Below are 23,180 nucleotides of genomic sequence, written 5' to 3'. Positions count from 1 at the left end.
GCTTCGATTTGTCACACTTTCCGGCACGGAGAAATATTTTTGTTCTCCTTTTGAGAAAGAAAACTCTCATTAGTGAACATCCAACGACGGAGTCCTCAAAATGTAGTTATGACAGGAGAGGATCAGCATGGTCGCTTTTAGACTGGCATCACCAGTACGTAGCAAGCACACTGTACGTACGGGCTGAAAGCACGTCGAAACGCCCTTTTTTCGGGGCGGCGTATCCCACACGGAGCCCTTGGAGCTGAGGACGAGCTCCCACAGCCGGTGCTGACAGGGCTCGGCCGGGCACGGCGCGGTTCCCCTGGGCAGGGCGCCCCGAGGCGGGGCAGGGCCGGGCCGCCGCCATTTTGCGTGCGGGGGGCGGGCGGATGGCGGCCGGCGGCTGGTGCGGGCACCGGGCGGTGCGGGCCCTCCGGGCGGCCGGCGGCAGCCGCTGGGGGCGGCGGGCGGCGCCCGGTGAGGCGGGGGGACCCCGGGGGGATCCCGGGGGAGCTTTGTTACCGGCGGCGGCCTGCTTTGGGGGAGGGAGGGAGCGCGGGGCTCACGGGCTGCGCCTCTCTTGCAGAGCCCAGGGCGGTCGGCGGCACCTCCCGCAGCCTCTGCTCCCAGGGGGAGCGCGGCGTTTCCTACGAGGAGCTCAAAGAGTTGAAAAAATCCAGCGTCGTCCACATAGATGTGCGGGAGAGGTGGGAGGTTGACAGATACGGGAAGATCCCGGCCTCCATCAACATACCGCGTAAGCTATTCGTGATGCTCTGTAGACGCGTTTGCTCTTTTTGTCCGGTTGGTGGCCCGGTCTGTGGACAAGCGGTGATGACATGCAAGGAGAAGCTGTGCTAAACGGTGTCTAATACCCTGGGAGACTAAACTTTTTTTTTTTTTTCTTCCCAGAGGAATTTGAAACCTTAAAATGTAAGCTTATTTGTGGGTAGAGAGTATGTGAGACTTTATTTATTTATTTATTTTTATTTCGCAGTGAACGAATTAGTGGAAGCTCTGCAAATGAACCCAATGGATTTCAGGGAGCAATACAATCAAAAGATGCCTGCCAAGTCAGACCATGTGGTTTTCTCCTGCTTTGCAGGATCAAGAAGCAAACAAGCACTGAATTTTGCCACGTCCTTGGGTTTCAGCAGGTAAGCATATGGCTTCCTTGTGTAAGGGCGGAATCAATACGAGTTCCCCCAGTAAGTAAACTACAACTCTCTCTGAGCTTTTTATGGGTATGGATAAAAACTTTAATGTGGAATATGAACAAAGAGATTAATATTAGAGTTAGACAACTTATAAACAGTACCTCCTTATGTCTCCACTGAACCATGAAAGATGCAGTCTGGTGTTACGGGAAAGTGAGATGTCCTGTAAAGCGACCACACAGCAACTCTGCTTATATGCTGCAGGTGATGCCATATGCTGCAAGACCACGCTGATGCTGAAGGGTTCTTCAACCTCTTATGTCTCCCTTGCCGAGATGTTGCTTGTACAGCTTCATAAACACTAGTTCTGATGTGCAGGATGATGATTGGAAAGGTAGAAGAGGCTCATTTTTGTAGAAGTAGAATCTTAAATTATATTAAATAGTTTATGAAACTATACTGTGTGTAGAATTGCAGTTTCACCTGTAGAGTTCACCAAAGACAAAATATGCATTTGCTTTCAGTAAAGCAGTGCATTATTTGCCAGGTATAAAATAATGAAGGGACTAGCTAAAAAGACAACGAGATTGATAGCGTGAAAGCAAGAGCAGCATTGGGTTGGTAGAATTGTTATGCCCATGACAGAAGGTGCTTTGCTGAATTGAAGACTATGGGTAGAATTTGAAAAATAGTTTTTTTCTAAATTGCAAATCAAGAATTGGAATATCCTTGCTGATTGTAGTCAAAAGTAGGGGACTATGCCCTTGTTTTATAAATACATTGTTTTAAATATGTGCAAAATATCCTTTATCACCCGTTTTTCATATGGTGGGTTTTTGTTTTTTCAAGGCTGTTTTTTCACAGGTTTATGTCAGGCCTATGTAACATGTAAATGTACAAGGAATTAAAGACCTTCATAACATCTGAAGTATTGGGCATAATGTCATGCAAATCTCCCACTGCATTGAGGTGTTTCGTTTTTTTTTCTTGGAAAAAAAAAAGGCAGCAAACTGTTTCTAGCTGTTACTACTTGCTTGGTATTTGATCTCCAGCATTGTGTCATTTGGAAGAAACGGGTTACAGAATACATTACTTGGATGCAGATAGTGTTTGACGTTCCTTGTACTCATCTGGCTGGTTGCACAGTGTACTAGTGTATTTCATTTCAGAGAATTTCTGTATGCTTTTTTCTCTATTTTTTCTTTTTCCTGTCCTTTTACATACCTTTATGAGGAAGAGTCTTCAGTAACATTCTATCTTCTGCAAACTTTCAGAGTTCAGCACTATCCTGGTGGCTTTGAGGAATGGGCAAAACGTGAACTTCCAGAGAAAAAGTGAAGATGACTGCCTCCATCCCTGCCCTACCTTCAGAATGCTTTGTAGATTTTAGCATTTAAACTACCTCCATTCAACTTCCAGAATACAGTCCTCTTCTGTTTTCTTGTGTAAATGGGCATTTACCTTTAAATAGTAATGCACATAATGGCTTGATTAAAATTATATTTAAGGAGTATGACATGAACAGATATTAAATGTTTGATTTTTATTTTGTGCTATGATGATGCTAGGAGTATGTGAAAAGAATTTTGTATGATCTGGTTTATGACTGTTTAAACTAATGATGATAGTACACATAAAGTTATCCTTTCCAAATAACTGTGTTGGACAGTTTGTTTAGAATAACTGTAGTTTAACTATTCTAATGGAATTGGGGTAACTGTCCTAAGCACAGATTTATTACTCTTCATGTATATTTATAATGTTAAAATATTTGATGTTATCAAGGCTATAAATAGAGTAGCAAAGTTTTAGGTTTGTACTATGTGATTGCAAGGCCAAAACTCCAATACCGGTCACAAAATACAAAGAGAAACTGCCCTGCTGTTAGAATGCTTGCTGTTCAAGATGTGTGATTTCCTATTTTAAAAGGATATCCATTTATATACACCGGTCTGCTGCTGTGCACAAGATGCAGTAGCATTCAGTCAACTTGCTCAGTTCCCTCAGTAGCTCAGCATCAAGTGAGAACTTGCCTATATTTGAAGTTATTATTATGAAGATGTAGTCATCTTAGGCTGGAACACCTGAGGTGTCCAAGGAAGTTACTTAACTCCCTTCCTTCTGTGTACATTAATTTGTATGTCTTAAACATGAAAAAAAAACAAACCCACCCTCTCCACACCTATAAATTTGCATAGTCATAATTCTAAGGATTTTTTTTTAACGCTGTTAGCAGTTCAAAAGAGCTGGCAAAGCTAAATTGCTCTGGCCTCTAGAAAACTTAGCTCCTAGCACAGAAATCCAGGACTAGGCAGGATGTCTTGAAAAAGGAATTAACATTTCTGATTCTGTTCTCATCTGTATTGCAACATTCATTTATCTTAGAGTTGTTTTATTCTGACAGTGCAGTCTGCATGGACAGCAAGGGACATAAAAAAATATACCCCACCAAGCTTAGGTAACAGGCAAGAGAAAGTAACTAGTTGTTAGAATTTGATTTCCAATAAATTACGCAACTTGTTTCTAGAGAGCACCTGTACATGGTACAGCCAATCATTAACTGTGCTGCCCTGACTATCTTACAGGGAGGGTTGTTTTCTCGTCTTTTCTAATAATTAGAAACCCAGTAGCAAAGCTGTCATAATAGTGAGTAATACATTTTTCTTAAAAGTATCATTGGTTTTCTGCAATATCTTATTTCCAATCCATTAAAAAAAAAAAAAGCCTATGTAAAGAACCAGAATTAAGTCTTATTTCCAAAATACTGGTTTAGTTTAACTGATAAATAATGGAAGTAAGATGAAACTAAAATGTCAGGATGCGTGGGTGTTACTTTGTTGCAGTCAATTACCCTGCAATTCTTGGTATCTTACTCTAAAACATCTTTTTCAGATAGGATTGGGAGGAGTAACAGATGCCACCACATTTGTTGGCTTTGGCCAAATCCTACAATCTTTTAATTTTGCCTGTTCAACATGACCTAGACTATCAATTTCACAGTGCTGTGGGCACATAATCAAAGATGCAACTGAAGCCCACTGTTGGCGGAGTCTTGCCAGGCCTCACCAGGGCTAATGCTGCCTTTTGATTTAAATCATTAAGGTCAGGTTGTATGGAAAATTTGAGATACACTGAAAACATTAAGCAAAATGTGTAATTAATCGTGCCTAGCTGTATTGACCACACCACCAAACTTCAGCATACAGACGAACAAAGCAGGGAGATCTAATCAACTACACTTAATCGCGATTCAGTCATAGATGGCCAACGCTTCTTTTTGTTACTACAGCTGGGTTTGTTGGAAACATCTGAAAGTACACTGTCAACAAAACATTAACCATGGTTATATTGGGTCACACCATGTCATCTCATTTTGTTTTCTGTTTTGCAGCAACCAGTAACAAACATCTGAGGAAAAGGATAAAACAGGATAAGCAGGTAGTAATACCATGCCCAGGTTATTCTCATTTAAAGTGAGAGTGCTTGATAGTTCCTTCAGGCTTTGCGTGTGTTGGTAGATTTGGATCTTTTGAAGAGTGGTTCTGTCTTACAAACTCAAGCCCAAGCATAGATGCTTTTTGCCTAGAGAAGTTTGTGTGTTCTTTATCTAGTTACCCTATGAAGCTGTCACTGACTGGGTTTAAAAATTTAAGCCAGTCACGTTTCTGTGTGATGGGTATGTCTAAATGGGGGGAAATTAAATTTGTTCACGTTAGCATCACCTTTTAACAGATTTCCTTCAACATCACAGTAAACATACAAATACACTTAAGTTATAAATCTGTGAATGACCAGCCAATTACAGAAGGACATTATCTACAAAACCAGGATCTGTATGTTGTTTTTTGTTTGTTTTGTTTTAAGGGATCTGTTTTTTGAACCATGACACGTCACAGAGCAAGGGTTTTCAGGAACTCCCAATATTTTAAACCAGTGAAACGTGTTGCTTCAGGGAAAGAGAAGCTGGACGACAATGGTACTTCACTTTATTTTATTGTTCAATTTTTATACTTGGGCAAGTCGGCATTCTCATTCAAAACGAAGTTGTACAGAAATTATTTAGAAACAAAGTTACCTAAAAATTGTTACATTTGATGTAGGCCAATTCCTGACTTCAGTGGGATATCTGCCTGAGTAAGGAACACAGGATATGGCCTTCTGTTTGAAAGAATCTCATTTTCTCCAGCACACAGTTAACCAAGGAATCCCATTTCAGTTATTCTAAAGAGTTGCTCCTAAAAATCACAATTAAAATTAGCCAGTATGAAGTTCACCAAAAGCTTGATCCTCTTAAATAACCTCTATAATGAGCCACGTAAATTCACACTAACAGTGAAGGCAGACTAACAGTGTATATCTTTTGTACAAAAAAAAAAAAATCCACAATAAAAAATAGCAATCATACCCAGATTTGTATTTGTTTGTAAAATACTCCAATTGTACTATACAGTACGTTTACTTGCAAAAAAAATAATCAAAGTATGTTGGTGGTTTTTGTTTTTTAATTCCTAACACTTGAAATGTTTAAGAAAACTGCAGAATCACTATACATATTGCACTTTTCTGGTACGCTGGGCTACTAGGCTTCAAGGCAAAAACATCCAGACATATCTACTGAATAAAACAAGCATTTTTCTAACCCCAAAAAGGAACTGAATTTCTTTTCTGCAGTTTTCATTAGAATTCTAACAACATTCTCTGCAGACTCTTCCAGGCTTTGTTTCTGAAGGACTGCTGTTTCACTGGTTACAGAATCCAGATTCATTTAAAAAAAATTAAAAAAAAATCAACAAAACTCTAGGTAATGGATAGGTTTAACATACAGTGCACTATCTTCCTTCAGTCACCAACAAAATGAAGACAACACAGGTCATTAATATAGTTACACTTAGGTTTCAAGGTTACTGCCTCTTTAAAAAAAGTTCACTTTAAAGGCAAGCTACAATTTTCTCAAACAAAACCAGTAATGAACTATTTGAGTGGATAGTGTTAATCTTTTGCAGCTTGGTTTAAAATTTGATTCCTTACACTGAGAAATCTTAGTACGTTTACTCCAGCGTCAGAGAAAATGATACAGTTTTAAAGAAAAAGCTTTCAAAATGCTTGACACAAACAAGCTATTTACTCTTCAAGTTCTTTGTCAAAGATGTTACTAAAACCTTCCGTCCATTTCATGAACACAGGAAAGATCCCAGGATGTCTCGAGTCAAAGTGGTCCATAAAGAAATTCTTTGGAATGTCTTAAGATTGGCTGTAACTAGAGTTCTGGCTACCATTTGGACCCTGTTCTCCTTCACTGTTAGGAAGAAAAAAAGAAAAAAGTCTTCAAAAAAGAAATATCATACTGCATTTTTGCCTTTTTCAAATGAAAAAAAGCAGCATTCTGGAAGCAGTAAAAGCCTTCTGAAGGAAAATATATAAAGATATATGCAAATAGATTAAGATATTCTGTGCAGCCTCACTAAAAATGCAAAGATTATTCTAAGCATGCATAAATAATTTCAGCACATAGCTGCATCAGAACATATTGAAATTACTGTTCAAATACACTGAATTTACTTCTGAAATCAACATTTCATAGTTCGTATTACATAAGCTCATGCATAGGAATTTGCACGTGCAGATTCCTAATAGCAATATTTAATCACAGTAATTAACTCTGACAGCAAACAGGCGCTGTTCCAAAGAATCAGGCCCCTCCACGGGGCCTCACAATGGTGTTTCTTTCATTTGCTAAGCTGTATTGATCACACTGCAATTACATTAACGCTTTCCATAAAACAGCAAACATTCTGCTTCTCACTAGCTCTTGAACAATCAGACTGTGTACTTATAACAGAAAGGGCTGCGTTGTAAAAGCATACACTATACCTCAAATTAAACATTTAGGCATGCTTAAGACAGTAGTCCAGATTTTTCCGTATGAAAGGTACATTAAGTACAGTATATGGAAGTACAGTACCTGTTTGGAGGTGGTTTTGGTTTAGGCATTTTACTAAGAATAGAAGCCATCTCTTTCCTCTCATCGAAGTTCTTCCACTGCTCATACAGTTTCAGAATAACCCTGATTATTTCTAAAATCTGATTTGAAAGAAAATAGATTTTAAGGTCAGACACAATAGCGACGTTGTATTTATCACAGTCAGTTTAAGTGTGCAGTTAATTAACTATGCCCCAGACTTAAATTAAGAAACGCCAATTTCATATCAGAAACAGGCCCATCTCACGTATAACCCAGTCTGGTAATCACCCATTTCTGTAAATAGTTTTTGGTTTAATTGTGAATGGAAGCCTCAATGCTTTCACTCCCTCCCTCCCACTGTATTGACCACTTCTCCTGTCCCAAGAGCTGAAAGTTTTTTTTATTTATTTGTTTCTACTGCCACAGCTTATACTTCATGCCACCGGGAAAATACAGACACCTGGCAGCACGACTACAGCTAGATAAGCACAGATTACCAATTAAGTATCTAATGACCATCAGCATTCAATATGCATCAGAGACACAGTGTAAATAATAAATAAATAAATAAAAAACAAACACTAGTCTAAGTCCCTTACTTCCAAAAATAGAGCCAAGAAGTATCTAAATTCTTTAAAATAAGAATCACTGAATTTTCATATTCTGTTTCCAGACACACAAATATTCTCTACCAGTGTGGAAGCTTTCTATCTACTGCACCTCAGCTATATTAATTTCCTACTAAATTTCTAATGCAATATTCTACACAAAAGGTGGACAATATTTGGTTCATGACTTGTTTCACCATTCACTGAATTAATAAAGTAGGCTTTCTTTTTCCTAATTCATGGAGTTTGATTAAATGCTAGATCACTATCTATCCTTGAAACAAAAGTTACAGTTAGCTAAGAGGTCCCCAGTGTGTTAATGTTAAAAAAAAAAAAAAAAAGTATCATTGGTATGAGAACAGGGACATTTAAACATTCAAACATGTTTAATATCAAGCTTATGGTAACCTTATCTGTCAAATATAGGTAGTTTCTCCTGTGCTGCCAATCTATTATCACTCTGCTTTTGCATGCATGACAGTGTAATTCAGAGATCTTGATTCAGCATAGCATCCACACTGCTTAAATTTGAAGACGCATTCTGGAATACAAATACAATTCCAGGATATCATCAGTGGCATAAAGTGTAATAACTGAGGGCACAGAAGGCAATAGTAAGTCTTATCTGAAATACTCTATTCCATTTTGGACACTCAGGTTCAAAAACGGTAAACTCAGACTGAAAAAGATGTGCAGAATGACACGGTGTGATAAGGGGAATGAGTATGAGTATAGCTTGCTTGCCTGAGCTAAACAAAGGTTACAGAGGGATGAATGCACTCAGGAAGTCAACCAAAGACAAAAGGAACTAGTTAAGTTGAAGAATATTATTGGTATCAGAACAACTGCACCTTAAAGTCTGATAAATTTATGAAGTGGATTATTTGACATGAAATTTGCAATAGTAGGAAAATCATTTGAATAATCTTGGCATGCCCTCGTTTAACATTGACTAAAGTCATAGTCCTTGTCATCCTGCAAGTGTCAAGAATGTTTTATACATATATTGACAGGGAGCAAATAAGAACAACATGTAGGCAAGATACTGAAAGGTGAATGGGAAAATTACCTGTATTAGAATTTTAAAATTAGAGTATCATTCAAGGTTGAATGATAAAAACCAGGATTTTTTTTTTCTGGCAAAAAAAAATGCATGGGATATTGGTTTTATATTTCAGTCTGAAAAATGGCACCACCAGCAGCACTTTGTCATTATGCAGCGTTTCAGTCTTGACTTTCAGGGCAGGGTGATAACCGAATGACCTAACCTCTTTTCTCTCCTACCTAATTTCAACAGTGTGTAACGTGATCGCTGAATGAAGTTCAAGTCAGTATCACACACATGCAAGACTGGTTTATAACCACTGCGAACATATCTGGTCAGTCCGTAACAGGTGGCAGGAGGTAAGAAGAGTACCTTTTCCATATCCACGGATAGCTCAGCAAACCATTGCCTAGCATCCTTCTGCTGGACAACACAGGCCACATGTAGGCAAGCTGCAAAGATCAGGTGACATGGATATTGAACAAAAATCCACTCTCAACACATTTAGAAACATCATATGTCAGGCAAAACACTATGGAGTTCAGCGTTCTTCATTTCCTCTGCAAACAACCTCATCCAGTTTTCAACAGAGAAAACTCTGGATTAATTATCCAATTTTTCTTCAAGACTTTCTATATGGCAAGACTACGCTGTCACTACTATATGAAACACAGACTGGAGAAGCTTATGAGGGCATTCTAAGGAACACTTGTTATGAGACAGCGTACAGAAGGCATCCATTTAAACAAGACAGGGATATTGCTTGTGTTACTTACCTAGAGCTATCATGAAAGGAGGGTACAGCAGACAAAGATCAGTTCTATATGTGTCATTCACTATCCTCCTGTGCAAAACAGAGCAAAAATTCACCTTTAGACTATGAGACTCATAAACTGTTGTCATTTTTAAAATGTTTTGTCAGTTTCCCGAACTGCAGGAACAGTAAGTCTGCAGGGCAAAATAGAGCAGCTGAGATCTCTCCCCTTGTAAAAATCTAATAAAGACTTTAATTGTTTTCCTTGTAGTCACAGCAGAAGTTTATTTGGAAGCACTATGTTATAGCATCACAAATATCATTCTGCAGAGGGTGTTCACCTATACCATAAAATAACTATCCCCATTTCACAAATAAGCAAGTTAAGACAAACATAAAGGCAATATTTTTTATCGACTATCTGTATTTGAGAAACAAAGTATTTAAGGAGTTCTGCTTAACCTAGTTAAGAAACAACTTTCTACTTCTACCAAAAGCAGACGTTAACAGAAAGAAAAGTTGTCTACTCATAGTCATCATTCAATAGCATAAAAACCTGTGCTATTAGAGCTAGTCTAATAATAAAAACTAGACCATTTCAATTTAAAACCATTAGAGAGAGTTAAGAGACAACAAGGACAATAATTTAATCCAGTAACATATACCTGCATAGGTTAACTAGGGTACTCTTTGTAATATTAAGCCTGTTATTGCTTAACCACCTCTGAAGCATAACTGTTCAACACTTGCTTTCTTGCTGAAAGGAGGCACTATTATTAATCACTGTCTGCATTACCATGCAAGAGGTAGCAGCATGTCTTCTTGGCCCATATCTTGCACATACTGGAGCAAAGGTCTATATGGATGATACACTATCAAACAGCAGTCCTAGGAAAAATATCAACGGGATAAAAGTTAAGATTACAACGCAGAGTATGTTGTCAGCTCACATTAAAGACATTTGATTCACAAATCAATTACTGATTTTTTGAAGTAGCATTATGACACCTAACCCTGCTATAATGAGGGCACTGCTCTCTCTAGAATACCATTATATAGCATGGTTGCCAGTCTGTCAATGTCTTTTCCCCAAGAGACACAGAAAGCCACATCTGCAGCACAGTGAAACCTCATTTGCTTACAAACCCGTAATTCCCACTTGGAAATAAAAAACACTGCCAGAAAACAGTCTGTCACTAAATGCCATACATGGAAAGAATGCCAAAATAATTGACACTGGTTTGGAAAGAGGAAAAAAAAAATCCAGGGCCCTGAAATCCTTCTTTTCCAGGCCCAAGTTGATGTATACAACAAGGAATAACTCACTGAAAGAAGTCAACTGCATGGATATTACAGGGAAAAGCTGGACACTAAGAGACAGTTATTACAGATACTATATAGTGCATAGCATATTGGGAAAATAAGTTAATTCCCCAAATGTAACTTTTTGTAAATGCAGTTACTTGTGGTGAAACTCCAATATATAAAACACAAGAGCTAGTGCCATGTATACCAGGGATATGAAAAACTAAATCTAAGCAGGATATCTAAAAAGGGATTATAAAATCAGTAGACATTCAACACAGCAGGAATACAACTCTATGTTCTTGACTGGTCATTCATCTGAGCAAGTAAGGACACCAACATCCTACTCTCTGTTTTAGAATTTTGTAATGTACCGTTACCTCTCTTTTAAAAAAAAGAGGTGAAGAAAAAGAGCTTAGGGTTTACTCTTCCCAGTAGTGCTCCAGACACTAGGACACAGAGATACACACGCTCCCCGTCCCCATTGCTCCCACAATCTGCATTATTTCTGTTGAGCAATGCAAACTTCAATGCAAACTGTTGAAAATGTCCTCGCTCAGCCCAGATGACAGCACAGTTATTATGGCATGCTGCTGAAAATGTACATGTTAGATCTACATGAACATCATTCTAAAATTGGTGTGAAAAAAAAGACGACAGCACGATACATATTCCATAGCACAATATTCAAAACATTTTAAATACGTAAAGAGTAAACTGAGATGGCAGTAAAAACAGAAGACCTCACCTACCATTAATTCTAAGAGATAGAATTCACATTCTAGTATCTGCAAGGAAGTAAAAATCACAATTAAACAGTAGCATGTTTCAGACAGCAGAATGAATTAATAGCATCCATCTTAACATCATGAATGCACAGGAATTCTCAACACCTGTATTTTCAACACTCCTGACTGCATTTCATAGGAAACTACAAAACCAAGCAAAAATCAAACTACTATCGGGCATTACCTTACCACCATTATAAATGAACCCCAGTCATAATAGCAATGCATTTGAACCATTTGGATCAAGATTACTATCAAAGACTGCTTTACTGGCAGTACTCATCTGAGATCTGTTTTAAGAAGCAAACAGAAAATTGTTCCCAGTTTATAAGCACTTAAAAGAAATACAGAAATCCTTTCCTAGAATTAGAGCTTTTTCAGCATGCCACTAACATGCCAAATCACCTTTTCATGTACTTTCATATTTAATTTCATATGAAATATTCTGTACAATTGTAGCAATTTAAGAAAAACTCTCCTTTTCCATAGAGGCAGTGATATATTAGTTATATCAAGATAAAGACTCAACTATGCTACGGGAAAAGGACTCCAAAATATATTTTCATTTGACTTTATCTTAAGTGCTTGTGATAAAATTGCACGGCTATTTTACAAATATTTTGTATTCTGATATATAATTTGGCTTTCTAAGTTTGGTGAAAAGCAAAATCACAAAAAAGTAGCACTTGTCATAGTCAACACAAATAAATAGATGCATTTACTTTCAAAATACTACACACAAAGCAATACTGGTTTCAAGAAAGTCTACAGAATTCTTTAACACTGAGATTGAGAATGCCTTGAAAACCACTAGTAAATTTAAATTTTAAATAATAAATAAAAACTTTTTCAAAAGCCATTACATTTTACAGGCAGAAATAAAACTGCTTTCTGTAGGCTAACAGAATGTGCAAGCTTGGAAGCATCCCAGGTGCACGGACTATTTATCTTCCCTGAAGCAATGCACTTGTAAACAAAATGATTTAAAAAAAGTTAAATCTCTTTTATTATCATACTGCATAAAAATTGGTATTTTAGTCACTCAGTCACTTCGGTTCTCTTTATAGCATTCCTTTCACCAATTTAAGGAAAGGAGGTTATACAAGACTTAGTACTTTCAAAATTACCTTTTCTAATAATTAATTTTGGTTACATTATGAGCAACCCGACATATCAGTGTGAAAATATTTCCCTCCTAGAAATTGAAAGGATAGCATTTCCTCCTAACAATTACTTGCCTTTTAATTTTTCTTGATTAAGTTCTAGTTTGTAGAGCATACTTACATGGTTCATCCTATAAGGAAACTCCTTCGGAAAGGCATACGAAAACCTAGTTTTCACTACAGTAAAAAGAAACCATTATGTTAAAAGTGATGCAATTAATACTTCTACTAATTTCTCATTCTACTAATTAATCTACACAGCGCCCTTTGAATCCAACTGGCAGCAAAACTGCTTGCAGCACGAAAATGTTTGGTTTTAAAAGAGAAAAGTTAAATTATCAGATTTAAGATCCTGAAAGGGCAAGAGAAATACACCCCAAACCCACTTTTTTCCCCAAGTACTCAGCCAGACACTTGTCTAATGCTCTGGGCACAATTAAATCTTCTGGTTAAATGCCTCTAGCTGTATGGGTACCTAACTTCCTGCAAGGTATCATTCACGTAGCTGCCTACCTACTGATGTCACTCCAATCTAGAGATCATTCTCCAATCTCTCTTCCAAGACTAAACACACATGGAATTTTCACGGATTTTTTAGATAGACTTGATCCTTCAACATGCAAGATTTTAAACCATATAATGAAGACTTAGGAAAGCAAGATGGGAAATCTGGGTGGGAAGGAGCCCAGCCAAGAGATCCTGTACGCACATACTTGTAAAAATGTTGGATATGCAAAACCAAGGCTCAAATTAAAAGCAAGAAGTCAATTCACCACAGTGCAAATATATGTCTGAGGGACTGGATTATGAGATTTTTCAAGGGTGTTTCTCTACCTTGGTTTTCCCACTTAGAAGTATCTACTTAGGCACATGATACAATTCAAGACGATCTTGTCTTCAAGAGAACATTCAAATATATCCTCAGATTTCTAGTTTACGATGATCCCTGATATAGATACTTAATTATCTTTGTGCATTTTAGAAGGAGAACAGGTATTCAGTGCACCATTAAGAATTATGTTAAGCAGCAAAAGAGTGACCTGAAATTAGATTGCCGAGCAAAATAAACTTAAATATACTTGAAGATGTGGATTTGAGATTTCTACAAGTGAAACGTGTAAAAACTATTTTAAGTCAATGTTCTCCAAAAAAAAAAACAGGTAACATCAAACATTTGCAGTACTGTGCACTTCCAGGATGTTAATGGCAGACAATCAATTATGAATTAATACTACTGCTGGAAAATCCATACAAAACTCACTTGGATAAAAAGATTATCCAATTCACTTGGATAAAAAGCATTTCAACATTTAGACCTGTGGTGGACTTTGCTAAAATATTTGCTGTAGGACAGTAAGGTTAGGCTGCTGGTTGGAAATTTTAATTATTTCAAGACAGAGAAGAATGCATAAGACAGTCTTCTTGAGAAGCACGCAAACTAAAGAAATGCATAGTAAACACCAAACTGAGGGGAAAGTATGGATACAAAACATTTGTTTCCACAAAACACGCTGGAGACAACCATATGGAATTGTCCTTTTAGTCAGCTGTGGAAATGGAGAGAAAAGCTTTTGAAGAATTTGCAAGAAACCAATCTGAGGAATCTTCCTTACAGAGGAAGCCTGTGGTACCAATTCCAACATATCTACCTAACAAAAAGCAAACCAACCACTACTATGCTAGTCAGTTTGTACTGCTATTTTCCTTTTACTTGTCACATCTCATCTTTTTTCTCCTTTTGTACTGAGGCCTCCAAAAAAAAATGGATGTGTGCTGATAAAGCATCTCTGGTATAAGGAGACCAGGTAGACTAAAAGACACATAAATGCTAGGAAAAAGCCCATCGTTTTTTGTCCCCACTTCCATGAAATGCAGATCGCTCATTGGGGCATGCAGGGATTTTCTCCATCTGAAGGAAGAACCACGAGGGTAATTTTCTGTGGGATTCCAAGCCTTGGGATTTTCAGAAATAGCATGGCTCAAGAGTAGAAGTCAAAGCAAAATCAACTGCTGCATATTTGCCAAAATGCATCTGTACTGCCAAAATGCATTCGTGTACTGAAACAGCCACACAGATTTGTGCTTTGAGACACTTCCGCTGTAAAAATAGCACTTTCATTGCTAAATCCAGTACTGGTCTTGGTCAAGCTGGCACTGAAGATGTGTTTCAGTTCCTGGTGGTGGAATTGTCATACGGCCAGCCCCATGGACTGATACACTTAATGCATGCGGAAGCTACAGATGCAGCCAGTCACCTGTCCCCTCAGCAGCTAAGAGTGATTTTGAAAGCACTGACCTACATTTTGAAGAGCATAGTGACAAACAGCCTACTGAGAGCAGCTGGACCTTCTGGGTCAAATTATTGCATCTAGTTAAGAAAGCCATCACTTCAAGAACTTGATGGATGAGATGCAAGTTACAGGAACTGGGAAATATAAGGCAGGTGGGAAAGACAGAAAATTAAGTAACTACAGTATGATTTTATTGCATTTTAACTTTGTGAACAATATTTAGGTTTTTAAATGTACATTTAGAAATAAGTATCATGTATAAAGACTAATTTTATGATGGTTAAAAAGGATTTAAAGTGTTAGAAGGTGTGTAGCCTAGTAAAAATTCTGCAAACAGGTATTTCCATGGAAACATACCCGTTATAACACACAAATAAAGACCTAAGTTTTCAATTCTATCTTTGAGCAGTTCAGAAACGAATTTACTACTTATTAACGGTCTCAGGTGGAGATTTTATTTTGTTTTTATTTATGCTTGTCACAAGCTCCAACCAGAATCAACCAAAACTAATAAAGGAGCCTTCTGATTCCATATTTAAAACCAGAAATTATTTATGCTAAATAGCTTTAATTGGCTCCTAGCAGTCAACATGTAACCACCCATGACTTAATAAACACAGTACAATGAAAACCACTAATACTTACATACAGAAGTAGCAGCAGAGATCAACCTTGTATTTGAAACAACACCAAACTCCTGAAGAAAAAGAACGGTAAATGAGGTGAACCACCAGAAATACCACTTATTCACATTGTTATCAAATTAAAATAATGGCCTTCTTTATGCAGTATTACATTTTTCCCCACCCCTTTCTCATTCTTCCCTTTTTTCTTTTTAAAGGTTAACAGAGTAAATTACATGATCCTAGTTAAAGAGATTTTTTCCATTTATTACTTTGTTGTTTGAGTTATGAAGAATGAGGAAAAGTAAACATTTATAAAAGGTACTAAGCCACAATACCTGAAGATTAGTTTGGTAACGTCCTACATATAAAATAGACAAGGGAGATTCAATAACATGTGCCTTTTTTCCCATCCCACTTCAAGAGAAAATCATGTTTATAAACCTGTCATTTTCTACCTTTTTTATTATGTTTCCATGAAACCTTAGCTTCTCCACAAAGGGTCTCAGCAAGCCAAAAAAAATCCATTTAAAGCTTTCTTTCAGAGATGTGCACAGCAGAATCATTACCTCTACAGCTGCCCTTTAAATTTGCAGAAGCCTTAGCATAAGGAAGGCTACACTTATCTTCTAGTACTTGTTCTAAAATACAAGGTAAATCTCTACATATACGTTATGTCTGCACTGCACTTTCTTAAAGGCTTAATTAACAGGCTGATAAAAAAAATACTTTCTCCAATATTCTCTGTCTTTCTCCTTTCCTTTCTCTCTTCCAAACACTGGAAGGTATCACAATATTTGTATAGACAGCAGTACCACATATGAACATCAGTTCAGTAGGACTACTTCTAGGTATTTGAGTTCCCCCCATGAAATTCACGAATGCTAACATATCATAGGCTTGATCTTTTTTTTTTGTCCTATCACACAGACACTTCTCAACCTCCCCAAAAATGTCCTCCATTACAGAAAAGTAGGAACAGTGCCTAGCTGATGCTAACTTTTGGCCACCTTTAAAGTGGACTTCCTAATGGTGGAGGATCGAGGCCTTCTTACCACTATCCTAACAAGTCAGTTCCTTCCCAAAGATAGCGTATGAGCTACAACATGCTTTTAATTAAAAAGACAATTAGGGAAAAAAAATCTAATTCTTTTTTAAAGTTTGAGTAAACATAAATAAGGAAAAACACACCAGAAAGGAGACACTCAAGCAAAACTGAATGATTTAAGATATAGTCCGCGTAAATACGTAAGCAGACATTTAAAATACTACTTCAAATCTTCAGAGGCCCTTCAGTGTTAGTAATTCAGACAAAATTGAGAAAGATCAAATACTAAATAATACGATTGAAGGGGCCTTCTGTCTCCTGTTCCTGAACTGCTATAGAAATCCATACAAAAAAAAAAAAAAAGGTTTCAACCCACACAGCATGAAGAATGACAAAAAAATTTTAAAAGTCCTAAATGTTTTTTCACTCTTATACATCACATAATTTTACATTAAAAAATTGTAATACTTCATACCTCTACTTTGGATGCCAAAAACACACACGTAGGAGCCATTAATACTGGATCTATACTTTTTAGGGAATATCTGAAACGTTATAACAAAATTATAATATGTTGTTTCACACACGTAGAACGATTAATCTATTAAGAGCACCACACTTCCTTTTGAAAAGCAGAGCTTAAGTTAACTTTTATTAGCATAAAAGCTTTACACCATCCAGAAAACAACAGTGGCACTGTTTTTAATACAGAATTTTAAAGGGCTACCAAAATGTGCCTAACAAATGTTTTATTCTTGTACTATCATAATAAACAGTCCTACCTGGCATAGAATCTCTTGAAGTAGACTGTAGCAGTGGCAATAACTTGTTGTCTTAATTTAAGATGTTCACCTAAAGCCTGGATAACTTAAAAAAATAAAATAAAATGAACAGAAGCTTGAATTGAGTTTTTACAACAATTTGACACCGAATAGCAAAGGATCTCAAAACACAACTAGTGCTGGGGACTCTAAGGAGCAGCAGCACAGCCTTCTCCTTCAGTTCAGATACACCACTCCAGGAGAAAACATTGCTGTAAACCTACAGACCTGGAGGTGAAGAAGTACTACTGGATCTTGAGGCTTGCGGACACCTTAAAAGAGGGGACGGTTACTTGACTTCATCACGTACAAAGTGAGCATGACCTTTAGGAAGATGACAACACAAATCTCAAAGGGTAAATTTTGGGTATTCCATTTTATAGCAAAAGAAACCCAAATGCTTGAAATCTAACTCTATGGCTTTTCTGGGCCATGCAAAATGGATGTGTTTTTTCAAACAACTAAAGCTGCCAGCGCAAACATGGTCATTAAATTTGGCAGAGGCAGCAGGTGTTAAAGAAACGACATATTTAGTCCAGGGAGAGGGGGTGGGAGACCAGAGGATGCAGTCAGCTGCTCCATCACAGTGGTCCTCTGCCAGTTGGCCAAGAAACAACCCTGGTGTCATCTGTGCAGGTAGCTCTTGTTTGGCCTCCCAGGCAAAGGAAAGGTGCCAAGCAAATTAGATGCATCAAGCTGGGATTAAGAGCAGGGGTTGGATATAGAGAATGACAGAGCGAAACATAAGGTTGTTACTTGTTATTTTTCCTATACTTCTTCACAGCCATTTTTCTGAGCAAGGCTCGGTTGGCTGTGTTAAGACTCCCTCTTCTTATTTTCCTCCCTCGTCTGGAATGTCCAAAATGATCATTTAATATACACCTAACTATAAGTATACATACTTCATATATATATGCACACTTTTATATATGTTTGCATATACACACTTTTATATATATAAAAATAGAAGCGTATATATACACTTAAGCGTATATATAGCAATACCAAGGCAGCAACCATCAATGGGAAAAGCAAACAACTCTATTACCAGTAATTGCTAAATACTTAGCCTCCACTTAAGCATACAAGAATTTCTAAAGGTCCAGCTTCTTTCCCATCCCCTCCTCCTTGGAAATAGCCACGGTACACACTACACTCCCTTTTAATGAAAATTTTAAAAACATGCAAACACAAAGCTGGCTGGAAACAAATCAACGTAGGAGAAAATCATCCTGACCAGCACTGACAACATCGGGTTTGGGGTTTTTTTTAAACACAGAAAGGTAACTAATTTGTCACCCACTATTATTACTCAAAGCCTTGTAAAGTCCCTCTCTATGTCATATCACTCTTTTCCTAAAGATAAAGAATGCCAAATTGAGACCAGCTTGCCAGTAACCGTAGGACTCAGAGGCAACACTGCCAGAAAAGAGGTCAAGTCCAGAACAGAGTGTCTGCACAAGCATTAAAATATCTACCAGTGTATCTTGGGGGGTTTGAAAGAATTTTTCTCTTTGATTTGATGATGGGGCTAAAAAGCTGTCCTAATACTAGGGCATCAGAAAAATCCAAATATCAAGCGAAACAGAGTTTTCCAAATATGTTTCTCGCTCCCATGGGATTTTCAGGAGCAGATAGGCCATCTGCTGTCAGAGAAAAATCAAGTGAGGTTTAGGGAAAAAAATGGACAAAAGCCTAGAGAGACTTAATGAAATGGAAGCTTTTATACGCTGGGAAAAATTCCAATACTCGCAATTCATTTTTGAAATATTTTTAAAGAAGCTATTGGGTTATTTATTCCCTTATGTTTACAAAATAAGTAGTTTCAGGTTGCTGTTTTTGTTTTTTTTTTTTTTTTTAAGTAAAAAAATGTTGTTCCAAATCCAAATGTCTTGAGTATCCTATGCCACAAACTTCACAGCTTCTGCACCAAACCAAAAAGAGAAATCGATTAATATGCTTTTCAGCCAAAAACTTGATTAAAAGCTCTGTAACCCAAAGACAGAAGTCAACATTAATTTCTCTTTTCTGAACTATTTTAGAAGATGAGAGTTTTCCCTCTTTACAGTTTTAATGGCCGCACAATCACTTGCCAATCTACAGCAATCATTTCCAAATGGGAAAGCAGCAAGAAACTGCCTCTCTCCGGGTAACTTTCCAGTTTCTTTGGAGAACAACCTGGGGCAGAATTCTTGAACACTACAAGTCACGCCATGGCCCACAGCCATACCTAGACAATGTAGGACATGGGAGAGGCTCTATATATCCAAAGCAGAGCCCCTGATTCAGAGGCAGGTGAAGAGATACGGCACATATTGAGGGCTCCAACACAGCAAACGCTGTATGAGCTCCCGACCACACTGAGCGGCTCCAGACTGTTTTCTCCACGCAGGTGCCTCTCATGGCCACAGAAAAGGTGTTGGTCCAGCACCACTCTCCCCTACAGGGTCTGCTGTGTTCACACACGTGCAGAGGAGACAGCAGCAAAGCCATTCTCCAGCTACCATAGGTCTTGAACTCTTCCTTCAGGACGGGAAAGGAATGCCAAGGAAAAAGATCCTGAGAACCACAAACTGAATCCAACTTATCTACTTTGTAAACCTTTGTTTACTCCAGAAAAATGCTAAAATGAAACATAAAAAGGCCTGTTTCGTAATTAATACTAGTGAAAATTACACAGAAATACAGTTTTAGAAATATCAGCATCCTACTTTTTCTTTTTGCATTAGGAAGCTATGATGCTTTGTTTTAACCTCAAGGAGTTTCAGGAACTTATCAAATAGATATATCATTGCTAGCTTGACTTGCTGGTCCTGTATAAGCAGTAACACAGGCATGTCAACAGCAATCAGATTTGCAGCATACTCAATTTAAAACAGCTAAGAGAGACATTACGATGAGTATCTTTCACAGTTACAATTCCAGTACAGACAAAAGATCTTGCAGTGGCCTTGACAAAGTCACATAACTTTTCTGTCTCAAGCATGTCTGACCAGATAGCTGAAAAAATAAACGTTACTTTAAAGGACTGCTATGTAAAATATTTAAATAGCTGCCTGCAAACAAATTACTACTTTGCAACATCCTTCTCTTAGGGAGACCTTTTCTTTTTAAATACTGAACAATTGCACAGGAAAGAGTTTAAGTGCCCGTGTAATCTGATATGCTCCAATGCAGCCATCCATTTAAATGCTTTGCAGGATAGTCTTAGATAACCTCACAGACAAGCCCCAGCTCTCTGGGAGAACAGGCTGTAGACAACATTGCGCAATCTGAGAGCCACCCACTGCTGGGAACTGGTCACAAGGCAAGACACAGGCTGTGGTGCAAGTTTCAAAGAACATAACTAAACGCAGGTAACAAGCTTGCGGGCCGTGCTGTTTAAGAGGACAGCACGCATCAGCTAAAATACTCACCATAAGCCCAGAAACCAACCAAAAACTCAAGGAGCACAGTTTGAGCATTAGTGCTTGTCGCTGAGCCTTTAATATGCTAGCTTAGCAGTTTCTGCTTGCTTCTCTTCCTTCTACGTTTTTGGTAAGAACCTCTTCAAAATAAGAAAATGTACCATGATTTGTTCTACCATGGGTTAAAACATTACATATGCAGCCAGTTTGTCTTCAAGTTCTTTTAAAATTAAGTTAGTACAACTAACTGAACAGCTTTGTCAACAGTCCGGCTCTTTGTTAAAGTGTGCTGGGGAAGTATATGTAAAATAATAAAGAAAATGACACCCTCTAAATGAAAAAAATGCATTTAGACATAGCAGATAACATATAAACACACGGCAGAAATAAAAATAAAAACAATTTTACCATTAGTAAAAAATATCTGTAGCTTCCAATATTCTTCTTCGGTCAGAAATTTCAAGTCTTTTTGGCGTTCCTTCAACAGATCTTGTTTATCCAAAATCCATTGTAAACTACAAGGAGGGAAAACACTTTCAGTAACTCTTTACGAACACTACATCGAGCTTCTCCTGCACTGACTGTGGCTCGGCGCTGAAGGGGTAGCAGCCTTTAAGCAAGCCGTGGACCATCTCAAGCAAACATTCACCGGGGTTTGCAGAGTTAGATGCCTGAAAACACGCTGGCAGGGGCCAGTAAGGGCAGATGAGCCTTTCCCTGTAGTAAATTAAGCTGACTGTGCAGAACTGTTGGTTACCCAAAGGTCTGAGGCTATACTTAGCAGCACCCCCCCCCCCCCAGCAGCCCCCCTGGGCACCCAACTAAACCTCAGGGTGCTCGCTACGAGACACGGTGACGCAGCCCAACCCCGGCTGCGCCCACAACGACAAAAACACCGCACAGGACAAAAACACCTCACCCTAAGGACAAAAACACCACACCCCACGGATGCCCCGGGCCCCCACGCGCCCCATAAGCCACCCCCCCGGCCCCGGTCCGGGCAATGAATGGAGGCGGCGCCCCCGACCCGCGGCACCCACTAGTGCGAGCTCTGCCAGAAGTTGCCGGCCATGAGGAGCCGTGGGGAGGCGCCCGGGCCCGCGCTGCCCCGGCCCCGCCGCCTCCACCGCCGCCGGCCCCAGGAAGGAGGCGGCCGCCGCCGCCACCGCCCCGTGCCCGTCGCCGCCGCCGCCGCCGGGCGGCAACACGCGGCGCTGCGAAGCGTTCCCCTGCTCGCAGGTTCCGCCCGGCGGGGCCGAGCGGGGCCGGGCAGGGCCGGGCCGCCCCCCGCCGAGCTCCGGGTGCGGAGCGGAGGGACGGGTCCCGAGCACGGCGGCGCCCCTCGGCCGGCAGCGCGCTGCCCCCGCCCCGCACGGTGCCCGGGAACGGGGGGCGGGTGCTGGGGGAGCGCTGAAGCCGCTGCGTGGGGGTGATAAATAAATAAATAAAGTGCCACCGCTGCTTCAGCCGCTGCTGTCCCCGCCTCAGCTGTGTGTCCCCGAGTCTCATCTGTCCCCATGGCTCAGGGCTCGGCCTGCTCTGAGACGGAGTTACCCTCATCTGGATAGAGGCTCTGGGGCAATTTCATTTTAAGGATCAGGCCCCAAGTCCTTTGTCCCTTCCTTTTCACACTCTGTTTCTTTTCACCCGCTGACAGGGACAAGGACAAGGACAAGGGGGCTGTGGGTGCTCTCAGGGCCTGGCAGGTGGGGCAGGTGCCCTGTGTGGCAATGTGGACAGAGTAAAACGGACCTCTTAGTCTCTTGAGATTTAATGTTGCACCCCAACCTGTTTGCCTTATACCTGCTTTCTGAATCTGCAAAATGAAGGCTGACCTAGTCACCCCTAATGGGAACCCTAACGTGGCAGAACCTAGATCCGGTATTTTGGGTGTTATTTCCTTCCTCACCCGATACACATGTATGCCCACACTGTCATACGCAGCTGAGCGTATGTAGTCATTCCTCCCCCAAGCCCAAGTGTCAGGGATGAGTGTGGGTGCAAGGGGGAAGGATGCCTGGACACAGGCCAGACAGACAGCAGCTGGCAGCAGCCATGGGAAACCATGGGAGAACCCCATGGCCTCCCCAGGCCACCATGAGCCCCCGGCAGAGGGATTGTCCTCATGCCCACAAAAGTCGTCAGAGCTTCTGTGCTTCCATCAGCGGTTGTGGTGGCAGAAGGGCACCCACATGACAGAGCCTCGGCAAGGCAGTGTAATTCCTG

At 39.5% G+C, this 23,180-nt stretch overlaps 3 protein-coding genes across 11 annotated transcripts in view; 1 reads left to right on the top strand and 2 right to left on the bottom strand.

Annotated features, from left to right (window-relative positions):
- PNISR (PNN interacting serine and arginine rich protein) overlaps positions 1-23,180 on the bottom strand; it is a 118,335-nt gene that overhangs the window by 89,599 nt on the left and 5,556 nt on the right. The gene's annotated exons all lie outside the window — the stretch shown is intronic.
- On the top strand, positions 309-9,147 carry TSTD1 (thiosulfate sulfurtransferase like domain containing 1). Of its 8 annotated transcripts, none has more exons than XR_013948118.1 (6): positions 309-459; positions 569-739; positions 980-1,139; positions 4,531-4,577; positions 5,004-5,115; positions 9,007-9,147. XR_013948118.1 is itself a non-coding variant. In XM_080584063.1 (5 exons), the coding sequence occupies exons 1-4, from the start codon at positions 372-374 to the stop codon at positions 4,538-4,540; spliced, it is 429 nt and encodes a 142-aa protein (XP_080440189.1). In that variant the 5' UTR covers positions 309-371; the 3' UTR covers positions 4,541-4,577; positions 9,007-9,120. The 8 variants fall into 8 exon arrangements, 3 of the variants coding, with proteins under 3 accessions (XP_080440189.1, XP_080440188.1, XP_080440187.1); XR_013948119.1 differs by lacking the exon at positions 9,007-9,147 and adding an exon at positions 7,528-7,680; XR_013948120.1 differs by lacking the exon at positions 9,007-9,147 and adding an exon at positions 1,404-1,533 and having other exon boundaries at positions 5,004-5,543.
- Positions 5,116-22,152, bottom strand: CCNC (cyclin C). Of its 2 annotated transcripts, none has more exons than XM_080584057.1 (12): positions 21,995-22,152; positions 21,363-21,469; positions 17,509-17,593; positions 17,202-17,271; positions 15,701-15,752; positions 12,886-12,941; positions 11,566-11,601; positions 10,305-10,396; positions 9,531-9,598; positions 9,127-9,206; positions 7,102-7,220; positions 5,116-6,435 (listed from the first exon to the last, which is right to left on the bottom strand). In XM_080584057.1, the coding sequence occupies exons 1-12, from the start codon at positions 22,024-22,026 to the stop codon at positions 6,381-6,383; spliced, it is 852 nt and encodes a 283-aa protein (XP_080440183.1). In that variant the 5' UTR covers positions 22,027-22,152; the 3' UTR covers positions 5,116-6,380. The 2 variants fall into 2 exon arrangements, with proteins under 2 accessions (XP_080440183.1, XP_080440184.1); XM_080584058.1 differs by having other exon boundaries at positions 17,509-17,585; positions 21,995-22,097.

This window comes from Anser brachyrhynchus, assembly GCF_964034855.1.
Source record: "Anser brachyrhynchus genome assembly, chromosome: 3".
NCBI lineage: Eukaryota > Metazoa > Chordata > Aves > Anseriformes > Anatidae > Anser > Anser brachyrhynchus.
Note: the sequence above shows the minus strand (reverse complement) of the source record. Positions and strands in the feature narration are given on the sequence as shown.

What these genes read in the sequence shown, in the direction of transcription:
- TSTD1 (XM_080584061.1), top strand. Translation starts at nt 372, where the DNA reads ATGGCGGCCGGCGGCTGGTGCGGGCACCGGGCGGTGCGGGCCCTCCGG. An exon ending in GGGGCGGCGGGCGGCGCCCG is followed by an intron (nt 460 to 568) that starts GTGAGGCGGGGG and finishes CCTCTCTTGCAG; the next exon opens with AGCCCAGGGCGGTCGGCGGC. An exon ending in GGCCTCCATCAACATACCGC is followed by an intron (nt 740 to 979) that starts GTAAGCTATTCG and finishes TTTATTTCGCAG; the next exon opens with TGAACGAATTAGTGGAAGCT.
- CCNC (XM_080584057.1), bottom strand. Translation starts at nt 22,026, where the DNA reads ATGGCCGGCAACTTCTGGCAGAGCTCGCACTA. An exon ending in TTCTGGCAGAGCTCGCACTA is followed by an intron (nt 21,470 to 21,994) that starts GTGGGTGCCGCG and finishes CCCTCCTTGTAG; the next exon opens with TTTACAATGGATTTTGGATA. An exon ending in TTTTGGCATCCAAAGTAGAG is followed by an intron (nt 15,753 to 17,201) that starts GTATGAAGTATT and finishes CTTTTTCTTCAG; the next exon opens with GAGTTTGGTGTTGTTTCAAA.